This window comes from Orbicella franksi, chromosome 1 (genome assembly GCF_964199315.1).
Source record: "Orbicella franksi chromosome 1, jaOrbFran1.1, whole genome shotgun sequence".
NCBI lineage: Eukaryota > Metazoa > Cnidaria > Anthozoa > Scleractinia > Merulinidae > Orbicella > Orbicella franksi.
Window position 1 is genome coordinate 4,139,768 of NC_138145.1, and position 20,165 is coordinate 4,159,932.

General features: G+C 39.7%; 3 protein-coding genes across 5 annotated transcripts in view; 1 reads left to right on the forward strand and 2 right to left on the reverse strand.

Moving 5' to 3' along the window:
* Positions 1-3,390, reverse strand: part of LOC145486297 (uncharacterized) — a 47,309-nt gene extending 43,919 nt beyond the window's left edge. Inside the window, exon 1 of the mRNA XM_081464937.1 lies at positions 3,330-3,390. The gene's annotated coding sequence lies outside the window, so the exon portion shown is untranslated. The remainder of the gene's footprint in view (positions 1-3,329) is intronic.
* Positions 1-19,858, reverse strand: part of LOC145486263 (D-inositol 3-phosphate glycosyltransferase-like) — a 33,074-nt gene extending 13,216 nt beyond the window's left edge. The window contains exons 1-4 of one of the 3 annotated variants that reach the window (XM_081464903.1): positions 18,579-19,858; positions 17,167-17,217; positions 15,671-16,804; positions 8,995-13,115 (exon numbers count right to left, since the gene is read on the reverse strand). In XM_081464903.1, coding sequence (XP_081321029.1) covers positions 12,619-13,115; positions 15,671-16,804; positions 17,167-17,217; positions 18,579-18,594 — 1,698 coding nt within the window. In that variant the 5' untranslated portion in view covers positions 18,595-19,858 and the 3' untranslated portion in view covers positions 8,995-12,618. The remainder of the gene's footprint in view (positions 1-8,994; positions 13,116-15,670; positions 16,805-17,166; positions 17,218-18,578) is intronic. The other 2 variants (XM_081464894.1, XM_081464911.1) reach the window with 2 other exon arrangements.
* Positions 4,400-9,001, forward strand: LOC145486288 (uncharacterized). Its single transcript, XM_081464929.1, has 3 exons — positions 4,400-4,798; positions 6,192-6,672; positions 7,803-9,001. Exons 2-3 carry the CDS (start codon positions 6,214-6,216, stop codon positions 8,673-8,675), a joined length of 1,332 nt encoding a protein of 443 aa, XP_081321055.1. The 5' UTR covers positions 4,400-4,798; positions 6,192-6,213; the 3' UTR covers positions 8,676-9,001.
* Positions 19,859-20,165: the final 307 nt, after the last annotated feature.

Sequence of the window (20,165 nt, forward strand, 5' to 3'; positions counted from 1 at the left end):
TTTGTCAGACCATGTGTACTAAAGACATCCGTGTTCGAGTGTCGATCGATACCCTTGCTTGATACCCTCAATTGACACTCGATCAACACCCAATCAACACTCAAATGACACTCCATTGACACTCCATCGACACTCGATCGACATCTCGGTCGACAGTTGGTTGGGAGTTGACTAATTTTCAATTGATGCAATAATTATGAGTTGGACACTTGGCCAGCTATCGACCAGCTGTTGAGCAAGACTCAAGTGTTGATCGAGTGTCGACCGAGTATCAATCGAGATGCGATTAAGTATCAATTGACATGTCGATTAAGGGTATCGATCAAGAGTATCGATGGACACTTGACCGCAGATTCCTTTAGTACACATGATCCAATTTGATTCAGTTCATCACCTAACCATCTTTTCTTGTCTCCTTCAGCCAACTTAATTATCAAAACTTCTCCCGTTGTATTAGAAACAAGATGTATCAAATTATAGTCTGAAGAGGAAATGATTTATCATAATGTTTGTACATAACCATATTAAATTTCATCTCTAACTAATTGTCTGAGTAATAGATCTTATCTTTGGTGGGTGATGAAATAACTCACATTGGTCACAGATCAGGCTAATGAACAAAGTTGTTCTTTTCTAAAGAAACTGCAGGGCTGCATCAGTAAGCAAGTGAAACACTTACCTGTTTATTAAAGTTCATAAAGGTGACTTCACTAGACTGTAATGAGTATGCCAAATTGATGTTTTGAGCATGAGCCCTTTGTCAGAGCGAAGAGCTTTGAAGCTCTAGAAAAGGGTTGAAAAGGGCTAATGCTGAAAATGTCAGCATTACATATCCTGCAACAGAGTTAATCATTACCTTTACCAATTTCAAGTTAAAAAATAGCTCTACAGGCCAGACTAACATCAGATTATGTTCCCTGTTAAATACATAAATCTTGATATTTTGTCCCTTTTGGACAAGCATATAGCTATTTTTTTCCAATAAGCCATGTCTTACTCAATTTTTTTTTTTACACAGTGCAATCCCTAAAGGTAGCCTTGATCAGATTCTTTAATTTTACTTTGAGCCACTTAAGAGCAGATCGATCACAAAAATCAATTAAAAAGAAAATCAAACATTACTGGTATACTAAAGAATGGAAGTTTCAGATGAAGTACATTTTACCAAGAGCAGAATCACAAAGTCAAATCAAAAGAAAATCAAACATTACATGTACTGGTGTACTAAAGAATGGAAGTTTCAAATGAAGTATATGTACATTTTACCAAGAACTGAGTTGTAATCAGATAGCAGTGATGTGACCATACTGAGGTTAAAGCAGTAAGCATTTTGATAAGCAGAAAATCACTCTACTGGATGCCCTCTTTGTCCTCTTTAAGTTAAGCACAGCAATTTTTCTGCTTGTGCTTACTGCCTACCCTCAGCATGGCCGGGTTAGCACAAGATGAGTGAAAGTGTGAATAAATAATTCACTGTAATTGTAATGCTAGCTTGGCAGATTTTAGCATAAGTGAGGTCTTGGAGCTGACTGGCTCATAGCTGCCAGAGCTTATCTCAGTTTCTGTAGCATAAAGCGGCTAGGAGTATTTCTACTCCCCCTGGACAGGATGCTAGTCCATCGCAGGTCACTCCCCTGCAATTTGTTAGGTTTCCCCAACAATTCACCTGTACCCATTTATACTCCAGGGTGGAGAGAGGCACTGTGAGAGTTAAGTGCCTTGCCCAAGAACACAACACAATGTCCCCGGCCAGTGTGGAGGCATGGTGGCCTCATGGTTAGTGCGCTTGATTCCGGAGCGAGCGGGTCCGGGTTCGAGCCCCAGATTTTAGCAGGCTCCTGGAAAATTGTCAAAAAGCAAATCAAATACTTTATGAATTCATGATATTCAGAAATGAAGAATGGCATTGTAATTCAAGAAAATATAGAAAATCATAACGAGGACAAGAGAACACAAGCGAGAAAATAAGACACGACATTTTCCTGAGTTGCAGCTGAAAATTAGCAGTCTTAGTATTTTTCAATAAATTTGAAACTCAGTGATTGCATTGAACGTTGATTGATCTCATCAGATAGCAGTAACACGTGTTTCATTAATTCCTGACCAAGCTTATAATTGTAGGATCAGTTTGTTTATTGAAAAAGCATGAAAGTAACAACCGAAACCAGTTGATATTCAAACCAATGTTTCTGAAAATGTGCATTTCCAGAAAATATCCTTACCCACCCCAAGGAAGGTTATTGGAAATTCCAAGGGTGACGGGGGTTTCAAAAGCCCAATTTTTTAATGGAAAGTATGACACAAAAATGGAATTTCCAGAGGGGTGGGGGGGGGGGGGTTCAAGCTAAAAAACTTTCTGTGGGAGGGGTATGGACATTCTCTGGAACAACACAATCATTCAGAGTTAATTTCTCTGAGATTTCTTTCACTTAAGGTAATTAAAGGTTGTAAGATTCATTTAAGACCAAAGTACCATTAGTCAATAATTTTGGGCAATGTTTTAAGTAACACTTAAAAACACTTGTCTTTGATATATTTTGACACCTCGAAACTTCACCTGCAGTTTTCTCAAAACGCTCTAAGAGTTTTTGAAACCATGTTGCCATATTCCTCAAGACAGCTTTGTCAGGTCAAAGTTTCTGATCAATGTCGTATTTCCAAGGTTCTCCCTTAATGATAAGGTATTCAGTATAATGTAAAATGGGATATGACATCATTATGTTGCCATGGTAACTCAGATCTTAGTAAAATGTATATACATCATCTGAAACTTTCATTTCGATTGGTTCAGTTGACTATGCCAGGGGTATTTTCCTGAACAGTTAAATGCACTGTTTTCTTGTTAGTTTCATTCATGTTTGCTTGCGGTTAGCTAAATTAAAATTATTTGTTGGAAAGGGTCTAAATACAATATTAAACGCTGTCCTTTCCACCAAATGAAAGCTAACCGCAAGCAAGCATGAGTGAAACACCCATATAAACAGGACAGCGATACTCATCGTCTCGCTTTAATACAGACCAGTGTAAATCGGTTCCTGCAGGTTCACGGTCGCTCGCCCTGTTTTCTCCCCAGCTACCGAGAGGGAACTGCAGACTAATCAGCTAAAGGATTCTGATTTACTTAGGGTGTTCATGATGAAACGCCATTATTTGAAGCTGTCAAAGTATCTTTTAGGGTGCACTCAAAGAAATAATACTAAGAAAGCCACTCTGATCTGTCCGCGCTACTAGCGCGGGCTCCAAGTTCCTAAACAGCGGCTGGTGCGTCCGAGAACCATAACAACCGTAAATAATTATTGAAAACTTACACCACTAGCATCAATACAAACCTCTGAATTGTCTTAAACAACAGTTGCTAGTACTCAAATTCCGAAAACTCCAAACAGCACTTAAGCTCGATTACCAGCCGCTGTTCGGGAAAGGAGCCCGCGCTCCTTCCCCGAACTCACGGCTGGAGGACTCGTGGACTTGGCATTGTTAATTTCAACCAATAAGAAATCTGCCTGCCTGAATCGAGCAGGCTGCATAAATTAGCTTTCTCGCAGTAGCAAAGAAGTTGTGCGGTATGAAGTGCGATCGCATTAGTGGGACATTAAACCAAATACCGTCAACTGATAAAATCTTGCCTGATCTAAACCATAGTGGCATATACAACACGCAAAATAGTCAATAGACTTTTATGCGTTAGAATCTATATTTGAATCATGTGGTGCCAGAATGTCAGATAACGAAAAAGTCAACAAAGAGAGGGATAAACGCAAACATCGATTTCAAGAAACAAAACACTCAGTCAAATTGATGTGTACGGTAGTCTTCTTGACGGGAAGCGACTACAGTCTCTGGCAAAGCCAAGCAAAATTAAATTTTTAAATGAGCCAAAGCAAACCGAACTAGCAAAACATAAACATGGTGTCAACACCATGCACACCATACGACGTATGTGTGACCTTTGACATGACAGTTGCTACACCATAGTCAAACAGCTCTGCTCTACTTTTTCTTCTAAATACCTCTGCTATGGAACACAGTATGTAATGCCCTTCCGCAACAATAATGTGAAACAGAATAGGTTGGAGGGCCAAAATTAAAAGAAGTGGCGAAAACGCAACAAATTTTACGAGCCGTAGGCGTCATCTGGGCCTGCCTATGATTGTCATCAGATGACATTTCCGACCACCTGAAGCGCCGCAAGAATTAAATTATGAATTTACGTCACAGACATGCTTTGCCGCTCACGCGTCCAGCCGTCTCTTCTTGGGGAGGAACGTAGACCGGACTCGAGAAAGCGGCGGAAATCGAGCCTAAACAGCACTAATAAATGAGATGCGTGATCTGCAACAGTAGCCGGAAGCTGTAAATAAAAACTCTATCACGTGACGAAGAAATGAATGGTAAGCGAGATGGCGCTTACCATTTGCAACAAGATTTCCCGTAATTGTTTTCGACTGACGGGAGACTGGAAACTGGAAAATTTAGCAAATGGTAAGAAAATTTCCGCCCTTCCGTTCCGAACGGAAAAAGAGGACTATCTCTGGAAGTAGTCTACAATTTCCGAACGGATTTTCCGCAAAATTACTGTTCCATTTGACTTACAACCGAAATTTGCGAATATTTTTGCCAAATGGTAAGCACCCCGTAGGCCCTAGGAACCACAGGTTCATTTATGGGCTACCTGTGCTTTACTGAACTTTGGGATGCCTGTGAGGCCGACTCCATACGGTAGCTTCCGTTGTGTCGAATTCTGCCCCCGCAATCACATACAGCTACATTCCCCTTTGATTTAGGTATTTATAGTCAGGTAAGAGATTGTTTTTAATTCACAGTTTTCGGGTTTCAAAGAGAGGGTCTGTATAAGCAGACACAAGAATTACTTCCGTTGCGTTTCAGTTCACGGCAGCGCAGTAAAGTAAGGACGTTTTTGAGCCGCGGGCGAAATCCCGGGCGAAAACCGGGAGTTGATGTTCTTTCAGTCCCTGTTTTAAGTTGAAAAACTCTCGTTTTAGCATTGATTACTTGACGTTGTTGATAAACTTTCTTTACTACGCACCAAAGAGGGAATTATTTGACTACCGATTGCAGTCAGTGACTCAAAACGGCTGTTCGTCGTCGAATGCGTTTGTCTGACACCAACGCTCTGAAATGTTGATCGTTCTGAGAGTAACAAGCAAGGTAAATTGCACCTTGGCAATACAACACATCATGGCAACCTTCTGAGTCGCGCAATTTTAATGAAAACGTACAAGTAAAGCAGCAGCCATAACAAGTCGTTGTAGTTATGCTTAAAACTACCGAGAACAATTTAAGAGTCAAGGAAATTGAATTTCCTTTTAGAAAATCGCCGTGCCCCTCTGTTACGAGGTTGCATGTACATGTATTGAGTTTCAAGTCGTATTATTTATGAAACTGTCGCGCTCTCTTGAGCGAGTGAATTTTTTCACGCGGCTGAACTTTGATAATGACATCTTTCCGGAAGTTCTTTACATATTGTTTGCGTAGTAGCCTCCCATGCAGACGCTCTCAATTTAGGGCTCGTCACGCAATATTTCCTCCTTCGGGAACGTTCGTCGCGCACGTCGGGCAAGAAATTTGCTTGATGAACTCAAAGAACATCTGCGAGCCCAAGCTCTACCTCATCGAGTCATGACTGAAAAATTGACGTCACTCTACCCGGGCCACACTAGACTAGTTCTATCTTGTTTCTTTTGAACACCCTTTTTCTCTCTTAAGTCCCCCCCCCCCCCCCCCCACCAAAAAAAAATCATTTATTTTTGCTTGAAATTACATGTAGTATGTTACACATGTGCCCGACGTGGGGGTACCCCCAGAAAAATAATTGGGTGGGGGTATGCGGATCGCTTCCCAAAACCCTTATTTATGACTCTATTTATGACCAAAATCTGCGATTTTCCCTACCCTATTTATGACTCTAAAAAGTAGCTTCTTCTAAAAAACATACCGAGTTCAAGACTAGGAGTGCCAAAACAATACCCTATTGATGACCAAAATAGCCAAAATCGACACCCTATCTATGACCAAAATGACCGAAAAACCATACCCTTTGGGACCACACATACCTATATAGCCAATATAAAGGAGTAGCTCTCACCCTGGACGCATATGTTGCCAAGCTGAAGGTAAAGTTAATAATTCAACAGCAAGAGACGAAATCTTTATCTGCTTTCTTAAAACAGAACTGTGGTGAAGACCTCCATAATGTTCCTGGCCACTTTACAGAAGTTCTTCTTTCTGCTTTTGCTGATCCAAGTCATGGTGACGAATTTTGCTCAGCACACCAAAGCCAATGTGCTCAAAGAATGCGTAAATTATACCGCTTGTATTGAAACCTACGCAGATGTCTACAGTGCCTTGGCATCGCCGAAGAACTACTTCAACATTGCTCTAGCTCTGTACCCTGCAAGGAAGCCTTCATCTGTTCTTGTTCATGTCAATTTGCATACATTCAACCAAACGGGAAAATCCTCACCAGTTCCGTACACATGGAGCATGTCGTGTCTATACGCTGCTTTCCCTGCCGAGGTTCTTGAGTTATTGTCTCTTGGTTCGATCCTAGTCACATCTCGAAAGCGAGAATTAAATATCACAATTGCACCGTTCTGTTCTAATGTCTCTGAAGATGACCGCTTTATAATGATCGACAGAGTACTGGCTGAGGTAAGCTATAAGTACCGTTAATTTATATCTCTACTTGAAGTTATAATTATTTTCAAGTCTTTTACGGTCAAATCATTACTGCGCCCTTCGATAACGATTTTTACAATAACTGTCTAATTTCTCGCGCGCTGATTGGCGTATTTTTATCATCAATAAGAGTACAGACGGACAAAATTTCAATTTATGCAAGCTTTCAAGTTCAACTTTCAGCTGTCAAACTGTCAACTTTTTAACCAATGAGATTTTATGGACTTTTTTAAGTAGCCAATCAAAAGGCGAGAAAAGCTATTGACGATGCTCGCGTCATTTTGAATAAAATTCACTTATCTTTGCGGCTCGTGGTCACACAGCCACTTTGACAATGTTATGACGCAATTTATCATAAAAAAGCTGACGTCAATTTGGTAAAGGGTCTAAAAGTACTCACGAGTGACCACGAATGACCACGAATGACCACGAGTGACCACGAATGACCACGAATGATCATGAATGATCACGACTGATCACGAGTGACCCCGAGTGTATGTTCGTCTTTCCATCTTTAACATTGTACCCATATTGTCCGTACTGATTGAAATGTCATTTTTTAAAATTATATCTGCATTCCGGATGCTTATAAAGGAATAGTTGTTGCTTAGATTTGCAATTATGATATATTTGTTAAGATGTCACTCAAATTGGACCCAGTCATGAGATTTGACCCCACCCCGTTAATACGGCCAAATTTTTATGGCCCGTTGGTGACCGTATTAACGGGGTTCTACTGTACACACATAGCCAGAAAGAGTCTTATCAAAGAATAGTTATTTTAATTAGATCTGCAGTTATGATAAATTTGTTAAGACGTCGCTTTGGACCCAGTCATGAGATGTGACCCTACACCGTTAATACAGCCACCCCGTTAATAGGGCCAAATTTTTTTATGGTCCGTTAGTGACCGTATTACGGAGTTCTTCTGTAAATACATAGCCAGAAAGAGTCTGGCTTCTGTTCACAGGAGACCCCCCCCCCCCCCCCCCCCAATGACAGGTCACCGCGAAATTGTCAGATTAGAGTTCCTTCTCCACTCTGTCGAATTTCTTTCAAAGATTTAACGGACATTAATTTTTAGAGCTTTGGTTTTTTGACAGCTTCAAGATCTGGCCGTGAGTCCAAAAATAGAGGATCCAACGCTGAACACAGCTGAGTGTGTAATACAGGGTCATGAGCCAGACATATCTGCTACAGGACGCAGCGCTTACATCAGAGCAATCTTATGGTGCTCGTTTACTTTTACAGCCCTGTTTGGCCCACTGACAGCCTTAATTATTTTTATAGGCTTTGACATGGCTAGAAATGATAAAACACAACACAGAGAGAAAAATCAAAATTTATGTAAGGCTGTGAAATATACTTCATACTTTTTATTAGCCGTAGAGATTGCACTTCTAATTGCGATCATTGTATGTTCAGCGCAAGGGAACGCTCCTTCTGATACTTACGTAATCGTATTGTTAATAACTGTTGAAGGCGTAGTAATGGGACCAGCTTTAAGAAAGAAATACTTTCGGTTCTTGCCACAAAATGAACTTCTGGGAAAAGTTGTTATTTTTCTGTGGACCAACCTGACTTTGTATTATTTTTGCTGGCTTGTAATCGGAATTATGGTTAACCCGTTATGGGTTTTTACTGTTCTACTTGTAATTTGCGTTGTTATTGCTGCCATTGTCTTTGTAGTCTACCAATATATTTCTTTTTACGATCCCCAGTCGAGCTGTAAACGTAACCTAGCTGTTTGCGGAGCAAGTTTGCGTTCCATATTTTCACTTGTTGCTGTAATGCTATTAGCAGGACAGTCATTTTTTGGAAGAGAAACTGCAAATGATGCAGTAAAGACAACCCTTTTATACGTTACTACTGCATTTGTGTCCTGGATGCTGGCTAAAATTAGAGAAGGGGATAAAGCAGACAAATCCGACAAGGCAACCCAGGTAACGGGAGAGGAAAATACCCCTCTAACTTGAGTTACGTAAATGATCAAAGGATCTATTCCCATTCCCGTCTACATCGCTTGATGAAAACACTGAAAAAAATAGAACAAAGTGTTAATTGTAGTCTGCGGCTTGGGAGAAATATACTGTTGAATTTTCCGCAACTTTCTCTCGAGTTTGTGCGTTATTTTGTTTCTTTACTATTGACAATGTCTCAAACATTTTTATTCGGTATCACAATAAGATAGTAGTAACATGGATCTGGGAGCTCAACTGGCTCACAAGGCAACAGTTTAACCTGGATTTCAATAGCAGCATCCCTGAATGGGATACTGGTGCGATGGCAGATAACCTCACGTGGCCCAGCGACCGGTACTTGAATATAATAGATAATTATATATTATAGTAGATAACATGCTTATATTTTCTTTTTTTTTTATATCCTTTGGTTTTCTCGGAGATACTAGCACGTACGTGCTACTCTTCAATCCCAGCTTAAATAGAGTTTACTACTAATGCTACTGCGACTGAGCTAACCCTTTGGTAAACGCGTCTCCATGAATCGGAGTCAAGGTACTACATGTAAGCTAAGAGCACTTAAAAACCTAATAAAAATAACTTTAATCGCACCTTTGTATGTAAATCCCTCATTCAAATTGTTGGGAAACGATACAGGTCGACTTATTTGGTGGGTCAATGTTAAACATTTCTTCCTCTGGGTGCGAAAACACTACGATGTAGAATAGCGCAAAACACGTAAGCCGTTACAATCACGTGGGTACAAAACCGCCACAGAAAACGATTCAATCCTCGCCATGGGGTTGCTAATCCGTTACCTTGTGGAAAGGGAGGGTAGGGGCCCATCGCAATAGGCGAACAGAATCTGTTGGGCTCTCCAAAAAATCACAACAAATGTTTAGTCTTTTCCACTAAACATCAACAAGTTTTTTTGCAAAACCACAAAGTCTCCTTTTGACATTGAACATCTTTCACTAGAAATTGAACGCTTCCTGTAAGTAGCAAATTAATTGACAGATCTGCCAATTTTGACACGCAAAAAAGTTTGTCCTGCTCTGTGGAAGGATGATGGCTAACAAAATTTGGTAGGAGTAAAATACACAAGTGCGCGCACGTGGTAAATGGATTTGTTCACAGACATTTTTGCAAAATAAACAGAAATTCACCTTGTGCACATGAATCCTAAGGCAATGTATAAAAACGCCAAGACCATCCCAACTGCTGCAGCAGTGACGCCATCAACTACAATCGAACATTTGCTTTTGGGTTTTAGTCTGGTCAAGTCGCTCAGAACATGGGAACACCAACGTTATAAACCAACCGTCTATTTTCATTTTTGGACTCCCCAAATTGGAGCATGATTGGCTAAGAAGGGCAACACTTCGCGCTAAGACCGCTTTAATGGCTAGAAAACGCCACTCGATTACTACGCTCAAAAAATGAATGTCGGTCTATCCACAAAGGAACGCGCAATTATTTTGGAAGGTAAATTAGCTGCTGCAGAAGTAAAAACAAGCTTACGGACTTGAAATCTGTCATTTTAATTGCATTAAACATCTGTTACAACAGTTGTTCTCTCGGAGCACAACTTAGGAATACAAAATACACCCAGGCACCTACACTTCATGCTTAACTGAGGCTAGAGATATCTAGGTAGAAAATTAATGGCATACAGGATATTTAAGGGAAACTTACCGGTCAGTGTCAAACGCAGACTGCGGACTGCAGACAGCCAACCTGGGGTGAAATGGAGACTGAGGGTAAAATGCAGACTGCACACTTTTCAACTGAATCCCTAGAATCATGATACCATTTCCATCATTGAGCCAACCGTAAACAGGCTAACAGGAGCGTTATTCAGGCTAACCTGAGTGATGTTCAGGTTAACCTGAGTAATATCCAGGCTAACCAGAGTGCAGACTTAACTCCGACAGACCTGAGTAACCCTGCTTAAGGTTAGCACTCGATAATTGAAACATCACGATATATAATTTAACCGTCTACGCCCCGTCCGCAGTCTGCGTTTCACAGTGACCAGAAGAATAAATGGAATATGGGATATTTAGATCACGTAAAACGGGAAATTCAGGAGGAAAATCTTTAATCTTCGGAATTTTTTCATTTGGAATTGACAAGATACGCGATATTTAGGCCAAACATTAACGGGATGTGAGATACTCAGACACTTCTAATGGAGCCTCTTGGATTATTTTAAAAAAGCTAACACCTGGAGTTTTAAGACCAACTGCTGAGGTATTTTACATATCTGATAGATACTCCTTGAGTTCTAAAGTGAAGTGAAAATTAAAGTGGATTAAAAATTATATATCTAGGTAGCAGCATATCTAGTTGACTCTGCTCCCTTATTACACGAAACAGACCCCCATTATATAAAAACCCATTCAGCATAAAATTTAAAATTAAATAGGTTTTTCTTTGTAAAATCAGGTCAATTTAGTTCACTCAAAAAGCAGACATTGTATGAGTAACACAAGTGAATAAATGAAAGGTCATATACTTGAAGTGCAATTAATCATTGCATCGCAGATCAATCATAACTCCATTGTCTGAGTAGAATGCACTTTACGACTAATAAAACACTGCACATACCCGACCCCAGTTGTTCAAAGAGTAGATAGTGCTATATATCCACCGGTTAAATCACTATCCAGTCGATAAGTGTTGGCAAAACAACCTACTTTATCTACTGGACAGCAACTTATCAGGTGGAAAGCGTTATTCAACCTTTAACAATTGGAGCACGCTTTATAGAGTTGCCTGTCTATTGTTGGATTATACAAATTCCAATACTTAATTTTCAATAGGATCCTCTATTTCAAAATGACCTCATCAAGTAGAACACACTTACAGTGTAATATCAACTATTTATTAACCGAGAGTAAGGTCCTTACGGGAAAATCTCAGACCGAGACCTTGCTGTATTGACTGAACGATAGCGAGGTCAATACGGCAATGCTGAGGTATGAGATTTTCCCGTAAAGACCGAACATTCGAGGTTAATAAGTAGTTTATTATATGGCTTTTTGCTTGGTTTTTGTAGGCCCGTAATCAGCCCGTGGGCATTACGGGAGAATAATGCCCTAGTAGTAGCCAATCAGAGCGCGCGTCATATCGGCTACAAACGCAAGTCATATAATAAACACTTAGAATACACAAAGCGAACTAGAATACACTTATTTCAAAAACCCACAAACAGTTTTTATTCAGGGGTTTAAAAAACCCCAGCCTGTTCCACGCTCTTGGTCAGTGGGGACGATCGAAAAAGAGGGTGGGCGACGAGCGGGATTAACGACGAGTGAGATCCGGGAGAGAAAAGGAGAGGGTAGGACCTCTCCTTTTTCTCTACCAGACCCTGCTCGTCGCCTGCCCGCTTTTTCTATCGTCCCCACTGACCGAGAGCATGGAACAGGCTAAAAAAAACCCTGAATAAAATAAGGACCTAAACAGCATGATTTCCCATTAAACAACAGATGTATAGGAGCCTATTCAGACTGAGCTATAAAAATGTAGGTTCTCATACAAGCCTGTTAACTGTATTCACAAGTATTGTCATTTTCACTGGATGGATGTTAGCCAAACGTCAGCATAAATGGTGTTAGCTACACTACAAAACATTAACTGTACATGAAGCACAGTCTTGTTATCGTCCTACGTGGAGAAGCTGTATTTTTCTTTCTTTTTTTTTAATTTCAACTAAATCTTCGCCTGTATAGATCTCTATATCATAAAACAAAAAAATAGTTTCACCATGCTTCAAGTCTTTTTTTAAACACCCATTTGTAAAAACAAAGCATGGTTATGGCTTTGTAATTTGTAAATAATTGCTGCAGCTAGAGTCTACAGAACACATATTTTTTGTGTGTGTCCTGTAAAAATTTACATATACCCATGCGTTCGAAAGCTAAAAAATAAACACATTTAGGTCTAGTTCACTTGGTTATTTTTCATTAACCCAGTCTTCAAGAACCTTAACTACATCCATTCTCTCAAGATCCTTCCCCTTCAAGATCTCAATCAGTTTCCCAACTGTAGCCTCAAGTTTCTTTGACCATATTTTCAGAATTTCATCTGTAGGGTTTTTCAACTGCCCTATAAAGTTTGTCTCATCTTTGTCTAGTCCAACCTTCTCTGCGAGCATCCTGAAGTCATCAAATTTCACATCTCTTTTGACATTCAACATCATGCAGATTCTTCCATGCACACTCAGCGGTATTCCTTTAATGCTAGTTGAAAGCCGAGCATTTACCTGACTGCCATTCTGATTCCCTCCTGCATCCACCATATCATCTGCCATCTTTTCTCTGCTCTCGCTGGTGGAATTTCCTTCTGATAAGCTTGCATCTTTCATTCTACTCTGGATGTTTTCTACAGCCTCTTCATAGTTTAGAGTTTGTGCACAAGACTTAGAGGTAACATCATGTCCCCCTGAGTCCCCTTGAAAAGAGAACAAAAATGAAGATTAAAACTACCCAATCTGAATTAAATAAAATTACAAGTTTAGTTTTACATTTTCTTGTACAAGGGGCTAACCCACCAAACATTTAATTTATCCAGTAATGGCATACATGTACAAAACTTTTGAGCATGGTTTCTTGTAAGTCCAGTACTTTGTCTGATTCCTGTGACAAGTAGAGCTGAGGCCAGGACTATCCCTGAATGGGACACTAGTCTATCACAGGTTTATACTTGCCAGCAACTTGCCAGGTTGACCCAACAATCTATGACAATATGCTGGGACACATTATATTAATGATAAACAAATTTTAGGTAATGTATGGAGAGAAGTGCATAGAGAGAAGCGTTATGAGAGTGAACTATCTTGTCAAAGTACATTATACAGTGACCACAGCAAGTCCTGAAGTCAGGCTGTTAGATCTCCAACACATTGACAATTAAGGCCACCCCGCTGTGCAAATATATACATCTACGTAGAAATGCATGGATACCAGAAATGATATGAGGCTGCTATTTTTTGAAGATGAAGCATCCAAATTACCCAGACCTACTGCTTGCTTTTAAATGCAAGTTAAATGGTATATACCATAACTTGTATGCAGAGGGGCTGCATGGCAGCTTTTGTGTAGGGTGGTCTGGGGACATCCTTCTCCCTACCTCCCCCACAAAAAAAACACAAAATTATATTAATTTTCAAAACCTAATCATCTCCTAACACCATTTAAGAACTATGAAACACTCTGAGACACAATTTTATCCCAATTTGAAAAAAAAACTAAACTTTTAATAAAATCCTAATTAATAAACTAAAAAAAAAAAATCAATTTAATAAAACTAAACTGAAGACTTGTTTATTTGATCTATTTAATTTAAAGCCATATCAGTCACATAAAATACACGTACTTAACCTTGCATAGAGCACAAAGTTGAGACCCCTACCCTCTTGTTTTCTCCTAAACCCTGTGATGCAACATTAATTACATATGTTCAGCTTGCTGTTCATTTTAGGGATGAATAAAAAATACCCAATGCATGTTCCTTGAAAAATTTGAAATCGGTTGTAGGAACACAGGTACACAAGCGTGCAAAGAGAGTTGTGTCTGATAGCCTAGGGCTGGTCAATTTATCAGTCAGACTACTGGATTATATCCTTTGCTTGCCCAAATGGCAAGTCAAGTTTTTTGGGAAAACTTAATTTAAGGAATCCAAGTTACAGAAGTTGTGAAAGTCAGAGTGAAATTAATCTATCAATAGTGCAAGATGGAGGTTGGGGGTGAGGTTAGCAAGCGAAGTGAGCGAGAAGAATAGAGAGACTGTAGACATCTTTGGAAAAAAGTGGACTTCTTAGGCTACTTCCCCTGTTATCGCCTTGTTACTGACAGCTCTGCCTCTTGACCAATTAAATTTTGGCGGTAAATTGCTTGTTTAATCGATTACAAGTACCAGTTAACCAACAATGACACGTACGTGCATTCTGGTGAGCATGTCATCTCTGACAACTTCTTCATCTCCCCCCCCCCCCCCCAAAAAAAAAAACAGCTAAAAGGAGGAGAAAGCCAAAATCAAGTGGTCCTTCCGATTTTTGTAGAATATGCACTTATTCTTTTGCTATTCGCTTGGGGATCTTGGCCAGACATCTTACATATCTGCGGGAAATTTATTCCAAAGATGTTACATGGTGTGGCACTCATCAACTACAATGAGCAGAGAATCTCTGTTCTATAACATGTTTTAAAATGTTGCATACAAAATCTCTTCAGCTGTTTTCCGAAAACAAGCTTGTATTTCGCTTCTCCAATCAACAGAAGCAGTTGTCCTTAGTTGACAAAAACGATGTAAGGAATCCTAAGCTCTTCCATCTATTCTATTTGATCTTTCATGATGCTTTTGAGTGGCAAAACAATGAGAACAACAATATTCACACCATTTGCATTTCTTTTGCTGTTGCGCAGAGTTGATACATCAGACTTTCTTCAAGCTGGTCAGCAAAATTGCAACAATGTCTTTTGACTGAAGAAGATGAACAGCAGCCTCTTTCTGTTCACCTTTGAGCGAAGAAATGTTGAAATTTCTATTAACAGTATTCTATTTTAAAAATAACCGCTTCAATACAAATCATGGCATGTGTCAGTGATGACAATAATTATTGTTGCAAGCCGCAACAACAGTCTGGACCCAATCATGATCAGCCATTGTCAAGGTGATGACACTATTGTTGCCTTTCAACCAATGGGAATTTTTTGTTTCTGGAGAAACGGGGAATTCACTTTTTGCAAAGATGTCTACAGTCTCTCTATATATGTCAGTCCCCACCCCTACCCAGTCAAGTCTTCTGTTTTGCACTGGCGTCCAGATCTCTTGTGATTCTATCTGCACGTTCAATGATTGAATAAAAACAGAGGGCTGTGAACAGTCTACACTGCCAAAATATATCTATCGACATGTGAAATTCCTGACACCACCTACAATATTACAGTTGGTATTGACAACCTTACCATCAGGTCTTACACATTGAACTCAGAACATGTACATACCACACTCTTGTGGGATTATCCTGAACAATTCCTCCACCAGTTTGTCACACTGATCCTTCCAATTGAACCGCTGCATGTATGCTTCTCTCAGTTTCACAGCTTCTGCATGGCGGATTTCTGAGGTCTTTGCTCTGATCTGCTTTATCCTGTCAGCCCACACCTTAGGGTCATCAGAAGCCACAACACTGCTATTTCCAAGTGGTATATTCTTAAGGACAATACCAAGTCCGCTGTATTCACTTATGAGAACAGGTAAGTTTGCTGAAATAGCAAGAAGACCACTGATTCCAAAACCTTCATTTCTTGATGGCTTAATAGCAAGATCTGCTTCACAGAGCATTTTGCGCCAATCGTCATGGCTATCAGACACTCTTACAGTGAGTTGACGAGAGTCAAGGCCCTCACCGAGTAAGGCCTTTCTTACCTCTTCTGGATTGTCGCAGGGCTTCACATTAACTGTAAGGTGATAAGATGCTGATGGTGTATTTAGTAACTTTATTGCTTTAGCGGCAATGTCACATCCTTTGAGTTTAAAATATTTTGATGAGCCACTCAACAAAACATGAAATGTACTCAAATCTCCATACAACTGACGAACACCACTTAGGTCTTCAAAAACACCCGGTGTTAAGTCAAAGACATGCTTTTCAGAGGAGCGCAGAGCACGTTTGCAAGTGTCTGCAACTTTTGGACCAACTGTAATTATAAAATCAGCCTTTTCACACAATGTCTGAAGTCTAGGTTGTCCTTCATAAAGTTCTTCCCAATGACTGTCTGTGTGTACAACCTGCACCCACTTACATTTCTTGGCTTCCTTTATACTTTGCGCCTGCCGCCCAAGGTCTTGCCCATGAGCATGAATCAATAGAATGTCAATTTCAAGACTCTCAGGGGGGAAAGAGAGCAGCTCTGATGAGGAAAATCCTGTGTGATCCTTTGCATCAACAAGCTCAATATTTAAACTCCTGGCATGTTCTCTCTGTTGATGGGTGTTTTTAGGTACAAATCCTGTCACGTTCAATCTGGTATTCCTGCCTAATTCAATTACTAGTTGCCCATTCACAGTTCTGTTCCAACCCTCATCATCTGAGGCCAGAGTTATGTTCAATTTGGTTTCATTTCTTGACTTTGAACCTGCAACATTCATAGATAAAATATGCAGAAAATTACACATACTACATTATACTTTAAATCATTCTAATTTTGAAGTGTACTCCTTAAGTATACCTTTGTCAGCTACTGTAATATCTCATTAAGACAAAATGTTCAAACTATTTCAATAATTTCTAGGAATCAGAGACCAGAGCCAGATGGCTTATCAGTGCTCACACTAATATTTGGTTTCCGAAGTAAGACGAGGAGCGTATTGTCACAACTGCTGCATGGCATGCTAGCCCAATGCAGGGTACCCATTCATACTTCTTTAAGAGTCACTGAAAAAGAAATTAAAGTTCCCTGTCTAAGAACCCAACTCCACGACTCTGAAGGCAGCATACCTTTAGTCCTGGAATGCTCAAGTCCAACACAGTGACTGTTAGGCCAACATCCTACACATGTACATTGAGGTTCCAGTTCGTGAACAGAAACCGAAGTTAAACAAGCAGTCAGACTCAATACGTGCAAAAGTATTTATTTAAACATATACCGCATGCACTGTCATGTCAAACACCAATGACAACGAAACTCTTATTATTCTACTGTACTCTATCAACTTTATTTGTATTTAATCTCGTAACTACAGCTAACACCTCTACTTGATAATGGAGTCAAGATGACTTCGAAACTTTGTGGTTTTATTCTTTTAATATTCATCATCAAATGTATTTTCAAATGTTCTCTGATTCAAATTTATGTTGTCAAATTTATGTTGTATCAGGGCTCCATTTAAATTGAATGCCCTAGAATAATTATTGATTTAAATAATTATACCAACAAGATATACAATAAATAAAATTAGATAATCAAATAATTTGTATAGCTCTGGTTTTACACCTCTTCTTCTGATGTTTGGTGAAAAGTATTCCTATATGACTGGTAATTAGCCGAGAAATTCACAGTTATGTGAATGTGCCCATACTTTCTCTGTCATAGCGTTCCCATAAATGCTCTGTAATTCAACAAATGATTTTTTTCCACTGTTCGCAGCTTGAGTATTAGAGCTACAGATTTGAAATATAGCAGACATCATCTCTGTATCAATGAGCTTCTCAATATTCAAACACTGAGTTTATGTTGGGTTCAGAGACCGTTGCGTTGTCGTCACTTCGATTTGTATTAAGGTCGACTACTGGTCAAGGTTTACAAATGACCGGCAGTCCGACACTTCTGCAAAATTTAAAGAATTAAAGGAACTGATCATAACCATGAGTTTGTGACAACATGACAAGCAACAGCTTATTAAGCACTAAGAGTAGCAAGAAAGAATCAGTTAAAACCAGAGATAGTGAGATAGCATAGCAGTGTGCCCTTGTTAACAAAATGACGGCTGCTTCTTGGCGTTTTCAAAGTGTCTGTAAAGAAGATTTACATGTAGGTAAAGTTTTGAGCGAATAGTAGATTTATACCAAAACAATTAGATTGAGCTCAAGATTTCTATGCGTGATAGTTTAGTTAACTCGGGCTGTGCCCTCGTCAACTATCACGCGATAGAAATCTCGTGCTCGTAATCTAATTCTTAAGTAGGAAATTTGGGCTCGTAGTCGAACTAGAACAAATCGAATTCGAATCCAAACTCAGGTATCAAATGGCAGCCATTTTTAACGTGAAAAACTCTGGAGAGGTTTCCACATCAAATTACAAGCTGCTTGCATTTTTCAAAACAGTTAAACTTCTTTAACATAAGCTTATCTTGTTTCCGAGCATCAAACCCGCCTTCTGTTGGCTGGTTTCGCTGTTTAAGCTTACTCACCTCTGACTGTCGCCATGCGAAGTTGTGATCTATTCAACCCACGTATGAAACAACAATTTCACATCCCTTGTAAACTGCAGCAAAGAGCATCGTCATCTGAAAGAAAGTTAACCTGTGAACACGCTCTCTGTTTAATAGCTCTGGTCGCTTCATGACCAGCAATTTAGGAACCGGTTCATAGGCTCGATTTCCGCCGCTCTCTCGTGTCTGGTCTGCGTCCAGGGTAGGAGCGCGGGCTCCTTTCCCAAACAGCGGCTGGTGATTGAACGCAAGGTTCGCCTTGGGTGGACTCGGTCGGCTGTAAGAAAGAAGAAACCAAAACTCAGCCCCATTCCTTGGGATTTTTGCCTTTTCCTTCAATTCCTGGGGTACGGGTAGAGTCCTGGGGTCCGTTTCTCGAAGCTCCCGAAAAGTTTTCGCACCCGGAAAGCCGTAGCAAAATCTCAAATCTTTATGATTACATAGCTGTTTTATTCATAACACCGCGCACTTAAGGTAATTCCTCTGAAATAAAAGTTGCAATAGATTTTTGTTCAAACTTTGTCCACTGAATATTTGTCATATGATAACTTCAATTTTGAAATAAAAAAGGGGGGTGCCAATGCTCATTAAGGAGCGGTGAGGCATCAAAAATGTCCCATTTTGGCATTATTTAATGCTTATTTCAAGAACGCATTCCCAGTAATTGTAAAATCTTTGTGAGCCCAGACTCATAAGAATACGCATTAAACTACAGTCAATACATTGTGTCGGACACAAATAAACATTTTAAGTTTGATTCAGACAGAAGCTAAATCCTCGATTAAAAATTTAAACCAAATTTCTTGACGTGGTTATCGACTGCAAAGTAGAAAAGACCACAGTGTATCTGCTACTTTCTTATTTATTCAATTTTCAGCATCAGAAATTAGATCAGTCTTTTTTCACGCAAAGCTTATGATTAGTTGATCACAATGACTGGGATAAAAATTGGGGTGCCCGTGCTCGTTGGTGAGCTAGAGCCATTTTTCAACTGACAGAGCTCAATATCAAGTCAAATCCGTCAAGTTTTCAATATGCGCGTGCACGAGCGCGCGCTAATGCCGCCATAAATTACGCGCAGTAAGGATGCGCAATGCAATACTGGGGAATGACCTTAAGGCAGTCACATCTCACTCGATACGCGTACATAAATCTTTAATATTTGATCGATTCCTCGAATCCGTGAGTTTGGGACACCTGTGCTTATACTTGGTTAACATTTCTATGACCAGTGTATGTGTATTGGGGTATTCCCCTTCCCGCCCCCCACCCTTGATCACAGGGCTAATTTGGGCTCTCGGAGGCCAAAATGACCAAATAGACGGATCACCGATATCTCGTATAGGATTTCTCCGTTGGGTTTCAACCGAATGTTGTCCAATTTTCACGATTGGTAAAGGATACAACTATCTAGGTTGTAAACCTCTAAAATTTACAATTTCCAAAACGCTTCCTTGTTATTAAGTTAATATAGTTAATATTAGTTAATATTAGTTAACATTAGGAAACTTTTTGCCATTTCAAGAGGAAAAAACCCTAAAAACACTGCCGGTTTTCTGAGGTTTG